Genomic DNA, 16,300 nt, shown 5'->3' on the forward strand with positions numbered 1-16,300 from the left:
GTTGTACTCAGAACAAACATGTCTTATGAGCTAAGAATGGGTCTCACATTTTAATAGTTTGTTAAATAAACCAAGTTGAGGCTGTGTTACAGAAATTTACATGACTTGTAAATTTTGAAATATTCTTTTAAGGACATTTTCAACACTTGGTATAAATGATGAAATTAAAAAGAATAAACCATTCCATTCGTTTTTGTTTTTTTAAATGTTTTTAGATGTAATTGGTTACACCAGTGAGATGTCTCAGGTGATACAGGTGCCTACTACACAAACCTAACAAGCTGAGTTCTGTCCTTGGACCTGATGAGATAGAAGGAGAGAAATAACTCCAGAAAGTTGTCCTTTAATCTTCACATGGGTGCTGTGGCACCTGCACACTGACACAGACACCCCACATACATCCCCTTCCTTCCCTACACACAGACACACACACTAAAAGAAGATTCAGAAATAATAGGTGATAAATTGTGCTAACACCATTTAAGCGGGTTTTAAGTATAGAAACTATAAGGGTACTAGACTATAAACCTCAAAATAAGGAAAAGAGAGTTTCCTCATTCCCTCATATCCCATGACTTAAGTCTGCAAAGGGACAGGAAGTAATCTTGAAATTTATAAAGGTAAAAAGTTTACTTGCAATATGACTAAATTACTTTGACTGAATTAATTTATTTGAACAGGAAACTTCTCATGGTTTCTGAACATGCAATTAAATTTTCTTTGATCCAGTTCCTCAGTTTTACTTTTTGGTAAACATGGTGGAATAATTATATTTGAAGTATGGGTTCCAGAAGACCCAGAGTGCTCCCTTAATCCCTTAACCTGGTTTTCTGCTCAATAGTTTCTTGCTCTGTAAAGTGTGTCTCATATTACCCAATAAGTTTACTTTGTTTTAGAGATTATGCTAATTAGCATTAAATAGGTCAAAGAATGTAAATCATTTATTCTTTAGTAAAATATATCATGTGACTCTGATTGCATGTTTTCTCTCTAGCCTTCATTCCTTCTTTTTCATTATGTTGATTTGTATTTCTGAACATAATAGGAAGTTAGATTTTAACCTTCATTTCTGGTTATGAAGAAATGAATATATCACCATTTCAAACTATTTAAAAATAAATGTTTATAGCATAGGAAAACTTTTCCTCCAAAATATTCAGTAAATTGGTTTATATACTTTGTATGAAGCTAGCAAACCAAATAACCAAAGGGAAAAAACAATTTTAATTACAATATTCTGAAATAATGATTTTATTTCATTTTCAAATAAATAGGTCATATCAATTGCTTTTTACTTATCTCACTACCCCCCCTTTTTTTAAAGAGCCTGGTTGTTGCCAATGGTGGTCTTGGTGATGGTGTGAGTAGGAAGCAACTGCTTTTGGCTTTAGAGAATTGTGGACCCATGGAAGCTCTCTTAATGCCACCTAATGAACCTTATGCATTTGTAATATACAAAACTATCGAAGAATCCAAGAAAGCATATGCTAACCTCAATGGAAAAGAAATCATTGATGATTTGGGGCAGAAGATCATTCTGTACTCGAATTATGTGGGAAAAGGTACCTTGAAGTTGCTTACTTTTTTTGCGTGAGCTTTCTTCTTATGGAGTCTCTATCAATTTCTCTGTGTGTGGGAGGGTGAGTGTGTGTGTGTGTGTGTGTGTGTGTGTGTACACATGTATATGCTGTTGTGTATATACATATGTATATGCTGATGTGTTTGCTTGTGCTGTGCCTGTTGGGGTCAAAGGCTGATACAGAAAGAGAGGAGCCCCTACTCACTGCTGGTAAGAATGTGGACAGTTTGAAATAGAGTTTTCATATGATCCAGCTATCCCGCTCCTGGTTATATACCCAAAAGAATTTTAATATTTTATGTTGGATAAGGATGTTAGACACAATTATAGATACATTGGCTTCTTTTTCTAGGTGAACCCCTTCTATTTCTTCCTCTTGTTGATCTAGCTAAGACTTCAAACCCTATATTGAATCCTAGTGGAGAAAGGACACCCTTGTCTCATTGCTGTTGATATTAGAGGAAATATATTCAGTTTTTCTCTGTTTAGCATAATTTTCCATAGGTTTGTTAAATATAGTCTTTATATGTTGGGGTATGGTACTTTCTAGTTCTTCAGAGATTGTATCATAAACGAGTGTTGAACTTTGTTAAAGCCTTTTCTGTATTAAATGAATCGATCTTGCGGTTTCCATTCCCATTTTGTACTGTTTTTACCCTTGACATTTTTAGTAGCATTTTATAAGTATATGAAAAACCTGTTCTTTAAATGGGGTTTACAAAGTGACTCAATCATGTGCAAACAGAAGATTTGAGTGCCATTCTTTGTTAAAATGAACTATAAAAACTACAGTACAGTACAACTCTGATCTTGATCTTTGTTTTTGCACTTTCTGTGGGCCTTCAGCATTCTTCTGAAAATGGTGATTTAGAGCTTTTCTGACATTGGTGCAGAAATTTATTTTTTCCAGGAGTTCAGATTTTGTATATGAGTATTTTAATTTGTTTTCCTGTAGCACAATGGAAAAAGTTGGGGCTTCAAACCTTGCCTCCAGGCCTCTTGGTGGTAGAAGAAATCATTTCTTCTGAGGATGAGAAAATGCTTTTGGAAAGTGTTAATTGGACAGCAGACACAGGCAATCAGAATTGTAAGTAAAACTACAATGTCCATAAATTAGATTTTTGGAAAATATCCTGTTTCTGCTCTTGCTTTCATTGTACACCATAGGTTTATTGGCATTTTACTGTTTCCTCAAGATCACTGGAAGTAGCTTGGACATGGTGCTAGGCAAGCCACACTAACAGTTCTTAACAACAGTATTATATATAACATTTGTATTAGCGACTTGTTCTAAACTCTAGTCTGAGGAATGTTAACATAGCTTTTATCAGATCTTCCACTGTTTAAAATCTTGTTTACTTCTTAACTTGACTCATGTGTCACAGGCTAAGCACTCAGGACTGGGACTGATAATATAGTCTATTCAATGGGGAGAAGTCAGATTCCCAGAATCTGAAACCTTGACTCCTTCGTGGCCCTGTTGTTGGCCCTGGACTAGACCTTGCCAGATCTGCTGCTAGGCAAGGACACAGAGCTAGTGTTCCTTTAGTTGTTTCATCAGGGTCTCTGAGAAGGCTGTAGACTGACCTGGATTCCAACATTTTCTCTGGCACTAATTGGTATAGGACATCCCATCAGAGCTGCTTCACCTCTTTCCAGATAACTAGCAACCCTGTGAGTGACAGGATATATGCATATTCCTCTCACATTAATAGGTGTTTTAAGCATAATGAAACAAATAATATAAACAAAATGGTAATGCTATTAAAACAGGCAATTTAGAAATTAGGAGAAGTTGTCATTACCTAACAACTCCTTATAATGTTGAGTGAAAATATGAAGTGTGCTGTCCTTTTCTTTCAAGCAGTTTATTTTCTTTATACAGTTCAAAAGTCCCTAAAACACAGAAGAGTTAAACATTTTGGTTATGAATTCCACTATGAGAACAACACTGTGAATAAAGATAAGCCCTTACCTGGTGGTAAGTACATATTAATACACAGCGGGTACTGGCATGGGAAGAATGATGTGATATATAAGAAATCTACAGTAGTTGAGGTGCATGTCATCTGTAGGTCAATTTTTGAGGTGATTGGTTAAATTTAGAGCATTTTCATTCAATAAGTGACCTGGTTTAGTTATAAAAGTTCAAGTATACAGATGAAGTCGAAGCTCTTGTCTACTTCTATTCCTTCCTTCCTTCATTTGTTTATTTATTTTGCATTCTGACTGCAGTTTCTCCTTCATCTTCTCCCAGTGTTGACAGAGGTTTCTGTCCCACTTGGTCCCATAGCCATTCAGTCCCAAAGAAACATACAGAAGTTTACATTATCAACTGGTTGACCTATTTGCTCAGGCTTCTTATTAACTAATTCTTACATCTTAAAATAGCCCATTATTCTTGTCTTTGTTAGCCGTGTGGCTTGGTACATTTATCAGCGAGGCATTCTCATCTTGCTTCCTCTGCATCGGGGTGACAACTGCAGACTGCTTCTTTCTTCTTCCCAGAATTTCTCATCCCCCGCCTCTAGTACCTGCCTGGTTGCCCTGCCTGGCTACTTGCCAGTCAGCATTTTATTAAAACAATACCAGGTAAAAGATTAAAAGACCATTGTCCCACAGCATCCCAGCCTCTTCCCCCACTTCCCTTCTGCTTCCCCATCTACTGCTCCATTTCTATTCAGAAAAGGGCAAACCTCCCATGGATATCAACAAAACATGACATATCAAGTTGCAGTAAGACTAAGCACCTCTTCTTGTATTAAGACTGGGCAAGATGACCCAGTAAGAAGAATAGGGTCCCCAAAGCCAGCAGAAACATTAGAGATAGCCTCTGGTCCCACTGTTAGGTGTCCTACAAGAACACCAAGCTATACTCAAATATATAGAGTGCCTAGGTCTGACTCCCTAATTTTTGGTCCAGTCTCTGTGAGCTCCTATAAAACCAGGTTAGTTGATTCTGTGGGTGTCCTTGACCCCTCTGACTCCCACAATCTTTCTTCCCTGTCTTCAGCAGGATTCTGCAAGCTTAGCATAATGGTTGAATGTAGGTTTCTGCATCTGTTTCTACAAGTGGCTGGATAAAGCCTCTCTGATGACTTCTAGGTTAGACACCAATCTATGAGTATAGCAGAATATCATTAGGTATCATTACATTGACATCTTTTTCTTCAGTCGTGTTTGCTTCTGTCCTAGATCTCTGGGCCCCTCAGCCTCTGGGTCCTGGTGCTTCAGGCAGTGTCGGGTGAGCTCACTCTCGTGCATGGTTCCCAGACTGCACTTGTCATTGGTTGGCCACTCTCACAATTTCTTCACTACCTTAATCCCAGCACATCTTATAGGCAAGAAAGGTTATAAGTCAAAGGTTATATGGCTAGTTTGGTGGCCCAATCCCTCTAATGGAAGTCTTGCCTGATTCAAGGAGATGACCAGTTCAGGCTATTTCCTATTGCTAGGAGTCTTAGTTGGGGTTATCCTTGTAGATTCTTCAGAGTTTCCGTTGCATTCTGAAATGCCTCTATTTTCCAGTCATCTCTTTAAATACTTTCTTTCTCCATCCCATGCCTCCTCATCACTTCTGTTCCCATCCCCATCCACCCCTAGTCCACCCACAAAATTTATTCTAATTCCCGTTCCCAAGGAGATCCAAGTTACTTTCTCCCTATTACTTAGCTTCTCTGGGTCTGCGAATTGTAGCAAGATTATTCATTACAGCTATTATCAACTTATAAGTGAGTATGTACTATGTTTGTCTTTCTGGGTCTGGGTTACTATACTCAGGATGATTTTTTTTCTAGTTTCTTCCATTTGCCTATGAATTTCATGATGTCATTGTTTTTAACAGCTGAGTAATACTCCATGGTGCGAACGTACCACATTTTCTTCATCCATTCTTCTGTTGAAGGACAACTAGGTTGTTTCCACGTTTTGACTATTAGAAATAAAGCTGCTATGAACATAGTTGAGCACTTGTCCTTGTGGTATGATTGATCATCCTTTGGATATATGCCTAACATTTATATAACTGGGTCTTGAAGTAGATTGATTTCCAATTTTTCTGACAAATCACCATACTGATTTCCCAAAGTGGCTATATGAGTGGCGTATTCGCCTTGCTTCACATCCTCCACAGCATGAGCTATCAGTTGCGATTTTGATCTTAGCATTCTGATAGGTGTAAGATGAAATCTCAGAGTCTTTTGATTTGCATTTTCCTAATAACTAAGGATATTAAACATTTTAAAAGTGTTTCTTGGATATCTGAGATTCTTCTGTTGTGAATTCTTTCTTTAGATCTATATCCCATTTTTAAATTGACTTACTTGATTTTTTGATGTCTAATTTCTTGAGTTCTTTATACATTTTGGAAATTACCCCTCTGTAAGATATAGGGTTGTTAAGATCTTTTCTCATTCTGTAGGCTTCTGTTTTTCCTACTGATGATGTCTTTGCCTTACAGAAGCTTTTCAGTTCCGTGAGGTTCCATCTTAGTGTCAGTGATTTTGGTGTTCTTTTCAGAAAGTTTTCTCCTGTGCCAATGCATTCAAAAGTGTCTTCCACTTTCTCTTCTGTCAGATTTAGTGTACCTGAACTTATGTTGAGGTCCTTGATCCACTTGGACTTGAACTTTGTGCAGCTTTATAGATAAGTCTCAAATTGCATTCTTGTGTCAACCTTCAGTTAGACCAGCACCATTTGTTGAAGATGACTTCTTTTTTCCATTATATAATTTTGACTACTTTGAGAAAAATCAAGTGTTCATAGATGTATGGATTTATGCATGGGTTTCCAATTGCATTACCTTGACCAATGTGTTTTTATGCCAATACCATGTGCTTTTTATTACTATAGTTCTGTAGTTGAACTTGAAGTCAGAGATGGTGCTAACTCCAAAAGTTCTTTTATTGTACAGGATTGTTTTAGCCATTCTTTTTTTTTTTGTCTTTTCATTTGAAGTTCAGTATTTTTCTTTTAAGGTCTGTAAAGAATTATGTTTTGATTTTAATAGAAATTTCATTGAATCTGTAGATTGCTTTTGATAATAGGGCTGTTTTTACTACATAATCCCTACTGATACGTGAGCATGGGAGCTCCTTCTACCTTCTGTTATCTTCTCTGATTTTTTCTTTAAATACTTGAAGTTCTTGTCATAAAGGTCTCTTACTTGCTTGGTTAGAGTTACACCAAGATATTTTATATTATTTGTGGCTATTGTGAAGGGTATTGTTTCCCTGATTTCTTTCTCTACCTGTTTATTCTTTGTTTATAGCAGAGCTCTGATCTTTTTGAGTTAATGCTGTATTCAACCACTTTGTGGAAGGTGTTTATCAACTGTAGGAGTTCCCTGGTAGAATTTATGGGATCGCTTATGTATACTATTATATCATCTGCAAATAGTGATACTTTGCCTTCTCTTATTTGTAGCCCCTTGATCTCCTTTAGATGTCTTACTGTTTTAGCTAGAACTTCAAGTACTATATTGACTAGATATGAAGAGAGTAGACAACCTTTTCTTGTTCCTGATTTTAGTGGGATTGCTTTGATTTTTCTCTCCATTTAATTTGTTTTTGGCTATTGGCTTGCTATACATTACATTTATTACATTGATGTATATCCCTTATATCCTTGATCTCTCCAAGACTTTTATAATGAAGAGGTGTTGGATTTTTTTCAATCACTTTTTCAGCATCCAGTGAGATGATCATTGTTTTTTTCTTTCAGTTTGTTTATATTGACTGATTTTTGTATGTTGAGCCATCTCTGAATCTTTGGGATAAAATCTACTTTATCGTGGTTGATATTCTTTATGATGTGTTCTTCGATTTGGTTTACAAGTATTTTGTTGAATATTTTTGTGTTGAGGGATATTGGTCATTAATTCTCTTCTTTGTTGAGTCTTTGTGTGGTTTCAGTATCAGGATGACTAGCCTCATAATAAACTTGGCATTGTTGCTTCTTTTTCTGTTTTGTGTAATAATTTTAGGCATACTGGTATTACCTCTTTTTTGAACATGTGGTAGAATTCTGGCCCTGGCCTTTATTTGGTTTAGAGACTTTTAATGACTATTTCTAGTTCTGATCTTGATTTAACTATGGTAAGTGAAATCTATTAAGAAATTTGTCTGTCATTTTTAGATTTTCCAGTTGTGTGTTGTATAGGTTTTTAATGATTTTCTGGATTTCCTTGGTGTCTATTGTTATGTCCCCCCTTTTCCTTCTGATTTTGTTGATTTGCATGTTCCTTCTCTGTCTTTTAGTTATTTAGTAGAAGGATTTGTCTGTCTTACTAATTTTTTCAAAGAACCAACTCTTCGTTTCATTGATTCTTTTTATTGCTGTCTTTGCTTCCATTTTATTGATTTCAGACCTCAGTTTGATTATTTCCTGCCATCTATTCTTCTTGGTATTTGCTTCTTTTGGTTCTAAGTTCTCAGGTGTGCTACTAAGTTGCTAGTATACAATCTCTCCAAATTCTTGATAAAAGCACTAGTGCTGTAAACTTTTCTCTTAGCTCTGCTTTCATTGTGTCCCATACGTTTGAATATATTCTGCATTCATTTTCATTGAATTTGTAGGAATTCTTTAATTTCTTTCTTTATTTCTTCCTTTACAATGTAGTCATTCATTAGAGAGTTGTTCTATTTCCATGAGTTTGTTGTTTTTCTGCTGTTTTTGTTGTTGAAATTCAACTTAAATCCATGTTGTTCTGATAGGTTGCAGGGGGTTATTTCAATTTTCTTTTATCTTTTGAAACTTGCTTTGTGACTGTGTATATGGCCAATTTTGGAGAATGTTCCATGAGGTTCAGAGAAGAAGGTATATTCTTTTGTTTTGCTTGAAGTATTCTGTAGTTATCTTTTAGATCCATTTGGTTCATAACATCTGTTAGCTCCAGTGTTTTCTCTGTTTTTGTCTGAGTGTTCTGTACAATAGGGAGTGCAGGGTATTGAAGTCTCCCAATATTAATATTAACAACCGTGGGTGTCCTTGTGTTTGGGGAAAGGTATTGAGAATTAAGATGTCATACTGGTGGATGTTTCTTTTGATGAGTATGAAATGTCCTTTCCCATGTCTTTTGATTAATTTTGGTTTGATGTCTACTTTATTAGATATTAGGATAGTTGGACCAGCTGGTTTCTTGGGGGTTATTTGCTTGGAAAATCTTTTTCTAACCCTTTACTCTGAGGTGACATCTGTCTTTGATGTTGGTGTGTGTTTCTTGTATGCAGCAGAAAGACAGATCTTGTTTTCACATCCATTTTGTTAGTCTGTGACGTTTTATTGGGGAATCAAGTCCTTTGACATTGAGAGATGCTATTTTCTTATATTGTTATTGTTGGTAGTGTGTGCAAATGTGTGTGTGTGTGTGTGTGTGTGTGTGTGTGTGTGTGTGTTGTTCTCCTTTGGGATATGCTGATGTGAGATTATTTATTGCCTATGTTTTTGTGGGTTTAGTTAACCACGTTGCATTGAAGTTTTCCTTCTCGTTCTTTCTGTGGGGCTGGACTTGTGGATAGAAATTTTTTTAAATTTGACTTTGTCATGGAATATCTTGTTTACTCCATTTATGATGATTGAAAGTTTTGCTGGGTATAGTAGTCTGATCTTGCATCTCTGCTTTTAGAATTGCCCTTGAGAAATCAAGTGTTATTCTGATGTATCTATCTTTATATGTTATTTAACCTTTTTATCTTGCAGCTTTTAGCATTCTCTCTGTGTTCTGTATGTTTTATGTTTTGATTATTATGTGGTGACTATTCTTTTGCTTCTGATCTAATCTATTTGGTGGGTGTTCTGTAAGCTTCCTGTACATTTATGGGCATGTCCTTTTTTGGTTAGGAATATTTTCTTCTATGATTTTGTTTAAAATGTTTTCTGGGCTGTGTTTGTGCTGTAAATCTTCTTCTTCTCTTCCTATTGTTTTTAGGTTTGGTCTTTCCATAGTGTCCCAGATTTTCTGAATGTTTGTGTCAGGAATGTTTTAGATACAACATTTTCTTTGACCCATGTATCTATTTCTCTATAGTTCCTTCAACACCAGAGATTCTTTCTTCTACTTCTTATATTCTGTTGGTGATGCTTGCGTTTATAGTTCCTATTTGAGTGCATATATTTTTTCTTTTTTTAGAATTTTGTTTTGTGTTTTCCTGTTTACTTCTATCCTCTTTCTCTTCTTCTTCCCTTTAGAAACATGTGCTCTAATCAGGTTAACACACATTCTTCTCACTTTTTATGAAATGAATTCATATTCAAAATGTGTGTATCTATTCAAGTACATAGTTGAAGATGAATAGCTTTATATTATAAAAGTAGTTCTCTATCATCCACTTATACTATATTTCTCACATGTGCCATGTAGATATTTAAAAATTGACAAAGTATTCAATTTAATTTCTAACATAAAGTCTATCGGTTGAGTCTCTGTAAATCTGAAAATATAAAATTCAAATTTCTCTAAAATTTGAGGATGTTTGAGAGCAGATATGATGCTCCCAATGGAAAATATCCATATCTAAGCCTATGTGATGAGTCATAGTGAAAACACAAGCACATCAAAAATAAGATATAAGATTACTCTCAGGATTCAAGACTATGTATTAGAAATTTCCTAGCAGAAAGCTTTCCCAGGGAGATAGTAGCCTTTTTTCTCACCCAGGCACACAAGGTCACTTAGCTCAAACCAGCTAGCCACCTGCAAGCTGATAAAGATGGTCTAGCTCAAGGGCAATAGTCTCTCTGAAGGCAAGAAAAAAGAGTTTATTTTACAAAATATGAGAAAGTAGAAGTCCTTGTGCTCAAGTCAAAGCATCTTCAAAGATTTTTTTTGTAAACTGTTTTATGCTGTTCTTTTCTGTTTTATGATTTGATGATGTATGCCTTTGCCAAGTTCTTTGATTGTAAAAAAATATATAATCCTGCACTAAAAAAAGTAAAAACGCAGCAGCATTTTCAAAATAAAAAAAAAAAAAGATTACTCTCAGCCCGGTATAAGGTTAAACACTGATTTTGGATAAGGGCATTTCAATGTATATTAAGCTTATTATCACTTTACAAAACGTCAAATTTGTTATTAGTAAAATTATTATTTTGTGCTTTTTATTTGATTGTGTCAATGGTGTAAAAACTTTAAATATTCTTACAGGTCTATTTTTAATTTGTTTTGCCTGTGATTTCTCATCTTTTTTGCTTTGACAACAACACTAAAAGCTCAGATTAGTATCAGTGTTACTTTTATATTTTCAGTTAAATATAAATTTATTTTATAAAAATAAAAATATATAGTTTCTGAGTGTGTTTTGCTTCTCTGGTTACAAACTTTAGGTCTTCCTGATATTTGCAACAGCATTTTGGAAAAATGGTTGAAAGAAGGTTACATTAAACATAAACCTGATCAGTTGACCATAAATCAGTATGAGCCTGGGCATGGTAGGTGTTTCTTTTTAAAAACGCATTTTCTTTTATTTTAGGGTATCTATTTTCATTCATATATATATATATATATATATATATATATATATATATATATGTAGAGAGAGAGAGAGAGAGAGAGAGAGAGAGAGTTTTGACTGTATGCATGTCTGTGAATCTCATGTGATTGTAGTGCCCTAGGAGGTCAGAAGAGAAACTATCATGTCCCATGGAACTGAAGTTATAAATGGTTCTGAGCTGCTTTGTGGGTGTTGGAAACTAAACCTGGGACTTCTGGGAAGAGTATCTAGTGTTCATAATCACTGAGCCATATCTCCAGCCCCATTTGTTTCTTCTTTAATATCCCAGTTGTGTATTTCAGAAATAAGAAGGTTATGAAACTTTTCAAGATCAAAATTCAGTGTTTTTTGTTTTTATTTTGGCTAAAATTAAGTTTTAGACTGCTTCAATAATATTCAGTATCTGTATTACTTCTTATTACTTGTAGTCTGTACCTCCATTTCTTGAGGAGCTTCCACTATAAAACATAACTAAATGGATGTACATTGCTGTTTGTAGTTTTTGTTCCTCTCTCAACATGTCAGAGAGGGAGTTGGTAGCTTGGGAAACAAGAAATGCATAATAGAAGAAGCATGTTAGCCACAGAAAGGAAGAAAGTTAACTAGTTGGATGATTTTTCTCCTGCTGCTTTAGAATGTGTAAGATAATTTTAGGAGTATTTGTCAGTGAAAATCTTAGGTATAGGTAGGTTATTAGTAGCATTTTCACCCGATATTTGTAGTTAAGTGAGTTCCCCCCCACCACAAAGGGAATGTTTTATTGTTATGCTGAGGATTAAACATAGGAGCTAGTGTAGCATGAATTATAATAAAAACCTGGAGTCAGATATTGGGATAAATACTGAAAGATCAGAGAGACAAAGGAGCCAGCCACAGCCACCTCTTGCCTAGCTAACTTTTCAGCTGAAAGGGGTTGAGTTCCTTTCTGTACCTCGCCTTATTATCACTTCTTCTCTCTGCTGAGCCATATCAATCACTTTCTCTTTCCTTTTCCCAAGTGCCTGGCCTCTGTGGTTAACTAGTGGCTAGCATTGCACTCTGATCTTCCAGCAAACTTTATTATTATAGCACAAACAAAATATCACCACAGCTTAGTCCTGCTGGACAGGAACCCAGTCATTGTGCTACATTCCCAGCCCTCAAAGACTGATTAAAACGTGAGCTGCTCCTTTCCCAGCTCCCGCGGGGCTAGGACTTCAGATGTGTACTGTGGTGTTAATATTGTAAGTATTTGAATTTCTTGTTTTCCTATCTGGCTTTCCACCAGTCTATACATTCTTTAGTAGGATATATCTTTCTTCTTTGTATCTTTTCTCTGAGTTACAGTGTCTTTACCAATGTCTACTCATTTGCCAGACTGATGAATGGAAGAAGTGGTATCTTAATTATTAATACACTAAGTCTTTAGTGTATTAATGACCTCTGTTGTCCAAGTTTTTGAGAATCCAAGTGTTTATGGAAAAGAATGACTTGTATTTGTCTTCCACATTGACCTCTTGAACTGTGAATGGAAAGTGTCCTATTTAAGCAGTTACTCCTGAGACTTTATTTAAAGTCAATTCTCAATGTCATTTTACTTTGATGTTGAGTTATCCTGTTTTAGATTTAGTTTAATTTTGTTGAGTCATATTCATTCTGTTTCCCTCTAAGTGAGATTATAGTACCTTCTAAAAAACCAAACAATCTTTTCACCGTAATTATGTGAGACTCCATGCGTGTAGTCTAAACCTACGACAGACGATGAAGTGATATTGTCATGTTTTCTATCTCAGGAATTCCTGCCCATATTGACACACATTCTGCATTTGAGGATGAGATTATTTCTCTCAGTTTGGGGTCAGAAGTAAGTGCTGAAGCATTTCTCTTTTTTTCTTTCTTTTTGTTTTTAAATCAGCTTTTACCCTATTTTACCTTGCACAATGCCTTGTTTCCCCATATGGGAATATCCATTCTAATTAAAATGAATTAAAATTTCTAAAAGGAAATAACTTTGTTAGCACATTAGTTCCTAAATGACCACCCCTCCTTTTTTTTTTAAAGTTGTCATCAGATGCCAGGAAAGTCTATACATTTATTGATACATTTCAAATTAGCAGTTGGGTGAAATATAGATAGATTTTCTCTGGTACTGTTTGGCCAATTTTTGACCTGCCTTTGTTTCATTGTCACCTGATGGCAAATGATAGTCACTGTATGAAGCAGGATAATGAGATAATGACAGAACTGAAATACAAATACATAAACTACTCATTTATTTATTTATTTGGCTGTTGTGGTTTTAGATGTAATCTTTTTGGCTTTGGTCTCCTTGTGTAGACCAGACTGGCCTGGAACTCACAAAGATCCACCTGCCTCTGCCTCCTGAGTGCTAGGATTAAAAGCATGTGTCACCACATCCGGCCACGTGGTAGATCTTTATAATACTTGGGTAACTTGAGTCAAGCCTTTCAGAAATGTTAGCAACGGATAATTTCTGCCCCGCCAGGTGAAGGAAAGGCCCATGTTTATTCAGTACTTGCTTTCTCTTGCACTTTGCTTGAGCTGCTATACATGTGGAACCATGCTTTAATGTGGTGAATATAAGCCTCTCAATGAATGAGGGACCAGACCCTGACTACTCTGATAGCCAGACCTAGTCTCTTGAGGCATGTGGCCCAGGCCCTGTCCCTCAAGACTACTTTACAGTTTTATTTTAATGGCTATTTCTGTCTGAAGATGCAGGTGGCTAACCTCTACCCTACAGGAAAAAAAAGCCTGTGATCAGGTCACAAAATTCCATTAATTCATGAGTTTGCCCCCAAGATCAGGCTAAAGAATTACAGCAATTCCTGAACTTGCCTCAAGATCAGGCTGCCCTGGAGAGGTCTTCCTCCCCCAAAAACCCATAAGGCCTATGTCCTGTTCAGTTCTTTGCTGCTTTTCTCTCAACAGAGGCAAACACCCTCTTGTGTCTTTCCCAAAAATTATTTTGTGTTAGGTTTGTTTGGTGGTATGATTTTGGTATTCCTACTGCCAGAATACCTTTCCTCTCAGAGATGTAACACTTATAGTATATACAAGTTTCACATGGACTTTCAGACAGAAATAAAAAAATAAATCCAAAATAATTTTTGAAATATGAAAGCATCTGACTAGGGTTATTCAATATTTGATGTCTCACCTGAAGGCAAGTACTATTTGCCTCTCACCCTCCTTTCCTCTTCCCTCTTCCTCCTTTTGTCTCTCTGCCCTATATCTGTACAGTTCCCATCTGTATAGCTTAAGTACTTTGGCTTCTTAACTTTTGCTGTATTCTTCTGATCATCTTATTGCTGTGATTAAAAAACCAATATGATTTATTTGATATAGTAAACCATCTTTTCACTTACATATGTAGATTTTTGTATAGAAGGTTTTAAAAATAATGAGCATGGGAAAAAAACAGTTCTTTTTCCATGTTGCCGATTATTACTTGTAGTTTTAGAAGATCAGTGAGTAACATTCTTGAGTTTTCTTCTCAAAGCTGTGGAATTAAAAAAAAATGACAAGTGAGATCAGCATGTCTTCAGCTCCCTAATGAGAACAATGATGGCAGACTTCATTGTAGGTCTATGGCCATTGCATACTTCACCTCTGAGTTGTGGAAATACAGTGTTCTTATTCGCACTGACTGTTTAGAGGAAAAGGTGTAACATGAGGGGCCGGCGTGTTGGGGTATCTGTCCCGCCCAGTGCTCCACAGCCGGCAAGCCCCAAAGGAAAATCAACCACACAGAGATCTCTATAAGTTATAAAGCTGATTGGTCCATTAGGTCAGGCTACTTATTAGCTCTTATAACTTATGTTACCCCATTTTCCATATGTTAGCCACATGGGCTCAGTACCTTTCTCAGTGTGACAGCTTACATGTTGCCTCCTCGGTGGTCTGCGCAGGAATGGCTGAGGGAGCTTCTGCTTCCAGAATACTCTGTCTCTTTGCTCCACCCCTACTTCCTGTCTGGCTTTCCCGCCTATACTGCCTGCCTAGCCAATCAGCGTCTTATTAAAATATGATTGACAGAATACAGACAATTCTCCCGCATCATTTCCTTCTTTTTTTTTTTTTAAACAAAGGAAAATACCCATAGTCCATTTGTTGGGAATGTGGGCGTAGTATTTCAGGCTACTTCCTGCTGGTTGGGGGCGCTGATAATCTTATGGGGACCTAAAGAAAATTTAGAGTTATAATCAAGTTCTGACTGGAGTATCCTGTGACTCTTGATCATCTCAGGCAGCAGGCTTGAACCTGTTCTGGCTGAAGAACTCAGACATCTGGGCCATCTGTTACTGTCAGAGATTTCTCAGGTGGCCTCCCTTGTTCAAAGCTGATTTTTCTTAACTCAGAATGAATCCATAGCCTCTCATTTTCTGTGGAAACAAAAGCAAAATCTCTTCTCCAAAGTAACATACCTTTTGACTTCAGTTTTGAAGCCAAGGTATTTTCAAAATAACTATCTTGGGTTAGTTCAGCAATATTTATAAACAAATGTCTTTTAGCAGCTGTTGCTCCTTCCTCAGCATTCAAACAATTCGAAGAGAGCATAATAACACACAGTATCAAGATTCTCTGTGTATTTTCCATCTTTATGTGGCTTTACTTTAACCTCTATTTCTTTTATTTTTACTTTTACTTTTTGAGACAGGTTCTCTGTATATCTTTGTCCTGGAATAACACTGTAGACCAGGCTGTCCTTGAACTCACAGAGATCTGCCTGTCTCTACCTCCCCAGTGCTGGGATTGAAGGTGTTTGCTACCACACCTTGAACTCACGGAGATCTGTCTGTCTCTGCCTCCCAGGTATTGGGATTAAAGGCATGTGCTACCACACCTTGAAGTCACAGAGGTCAATCTCTACCTCTGTCCCTTGAAATCACAGAGGTCAATATGCCTCTGCCTCCCAGGCATTGGGATTAAAGGTGTGTACCACCACACCCTATTTCTCCCTTTCTTTTTTATTTTTAATGACTTTAACCTTTTAGCCTGCATATATTTTTAACACACTGTAAACCATTTAGAGGTTTTCTTCCTCTTTGAATCTCTCTTTACTGTATATCTCTCTTTTTCTGACCACATGAGTCTAAAACCGTGGCTTTGACGGCTAGATTCAGTCCATTTCTTTGCTTTCCAGACTCATGGTAGAGGTACCACTGGAGCCATTTTTACTGCCACAACTCTATGGCGTTTCAAGATCCCTGCCAGCAAGCAAGCTGGAGCA

General features: G+C 36.4%; 1 protein-coding gene across 1 annotated transcript in view; it reads left to right on the top strand.

Moving 5' to 3' along the window:
• Positions 1-1,324: 1,324 nt before the first annotated feature.
• The window catches only part of LOC146894770 (tRNA (carboxymethyluridine(34)-5-O)-methyltransferase ALKBH8-like), a 54,282-nt gene continuing 39,306 nt past the window's right edge, over positions 1,325-16,300 (top strand). Inside the window, exons 1-5 of the mRNA XM_087901180.1 lie at positions 1,325-1,562; positions 2,535-2,666; positions 3,465-3,560; positions 10,901-11,005; positions 12,840-12,910. Of these exons, the coding sequence (XP_087757306.1) occupies positions 1,406-1,562; positions 2,535-2,666; positions 3,465-3,560; positions 10,901-11,005; positions 12,840-12,910 (561 nt within the window). The 5' untranslated portion in view covers positions 1,325-1,405. The remainder of the gene's footprint in view (positions 1,563-2,534; positions 2,667-3,464; positions 3,561-10,900; positions 11,006-12,839; positions 12,911-16,300) is intronic.

This window comes from Myodes glareolus, chromosome 23, assembly GCF_982192425.1.
Source record: "Myodes glareolus chromosome 23, mMyoGla1.1, whole genome shotgun sequence".
Lineage (NCBI taxonomy): Eukaryota > Metazoa > Chordata > Mammalia > Rodentia > Cricetidae > Myodes > Myodes glareolus.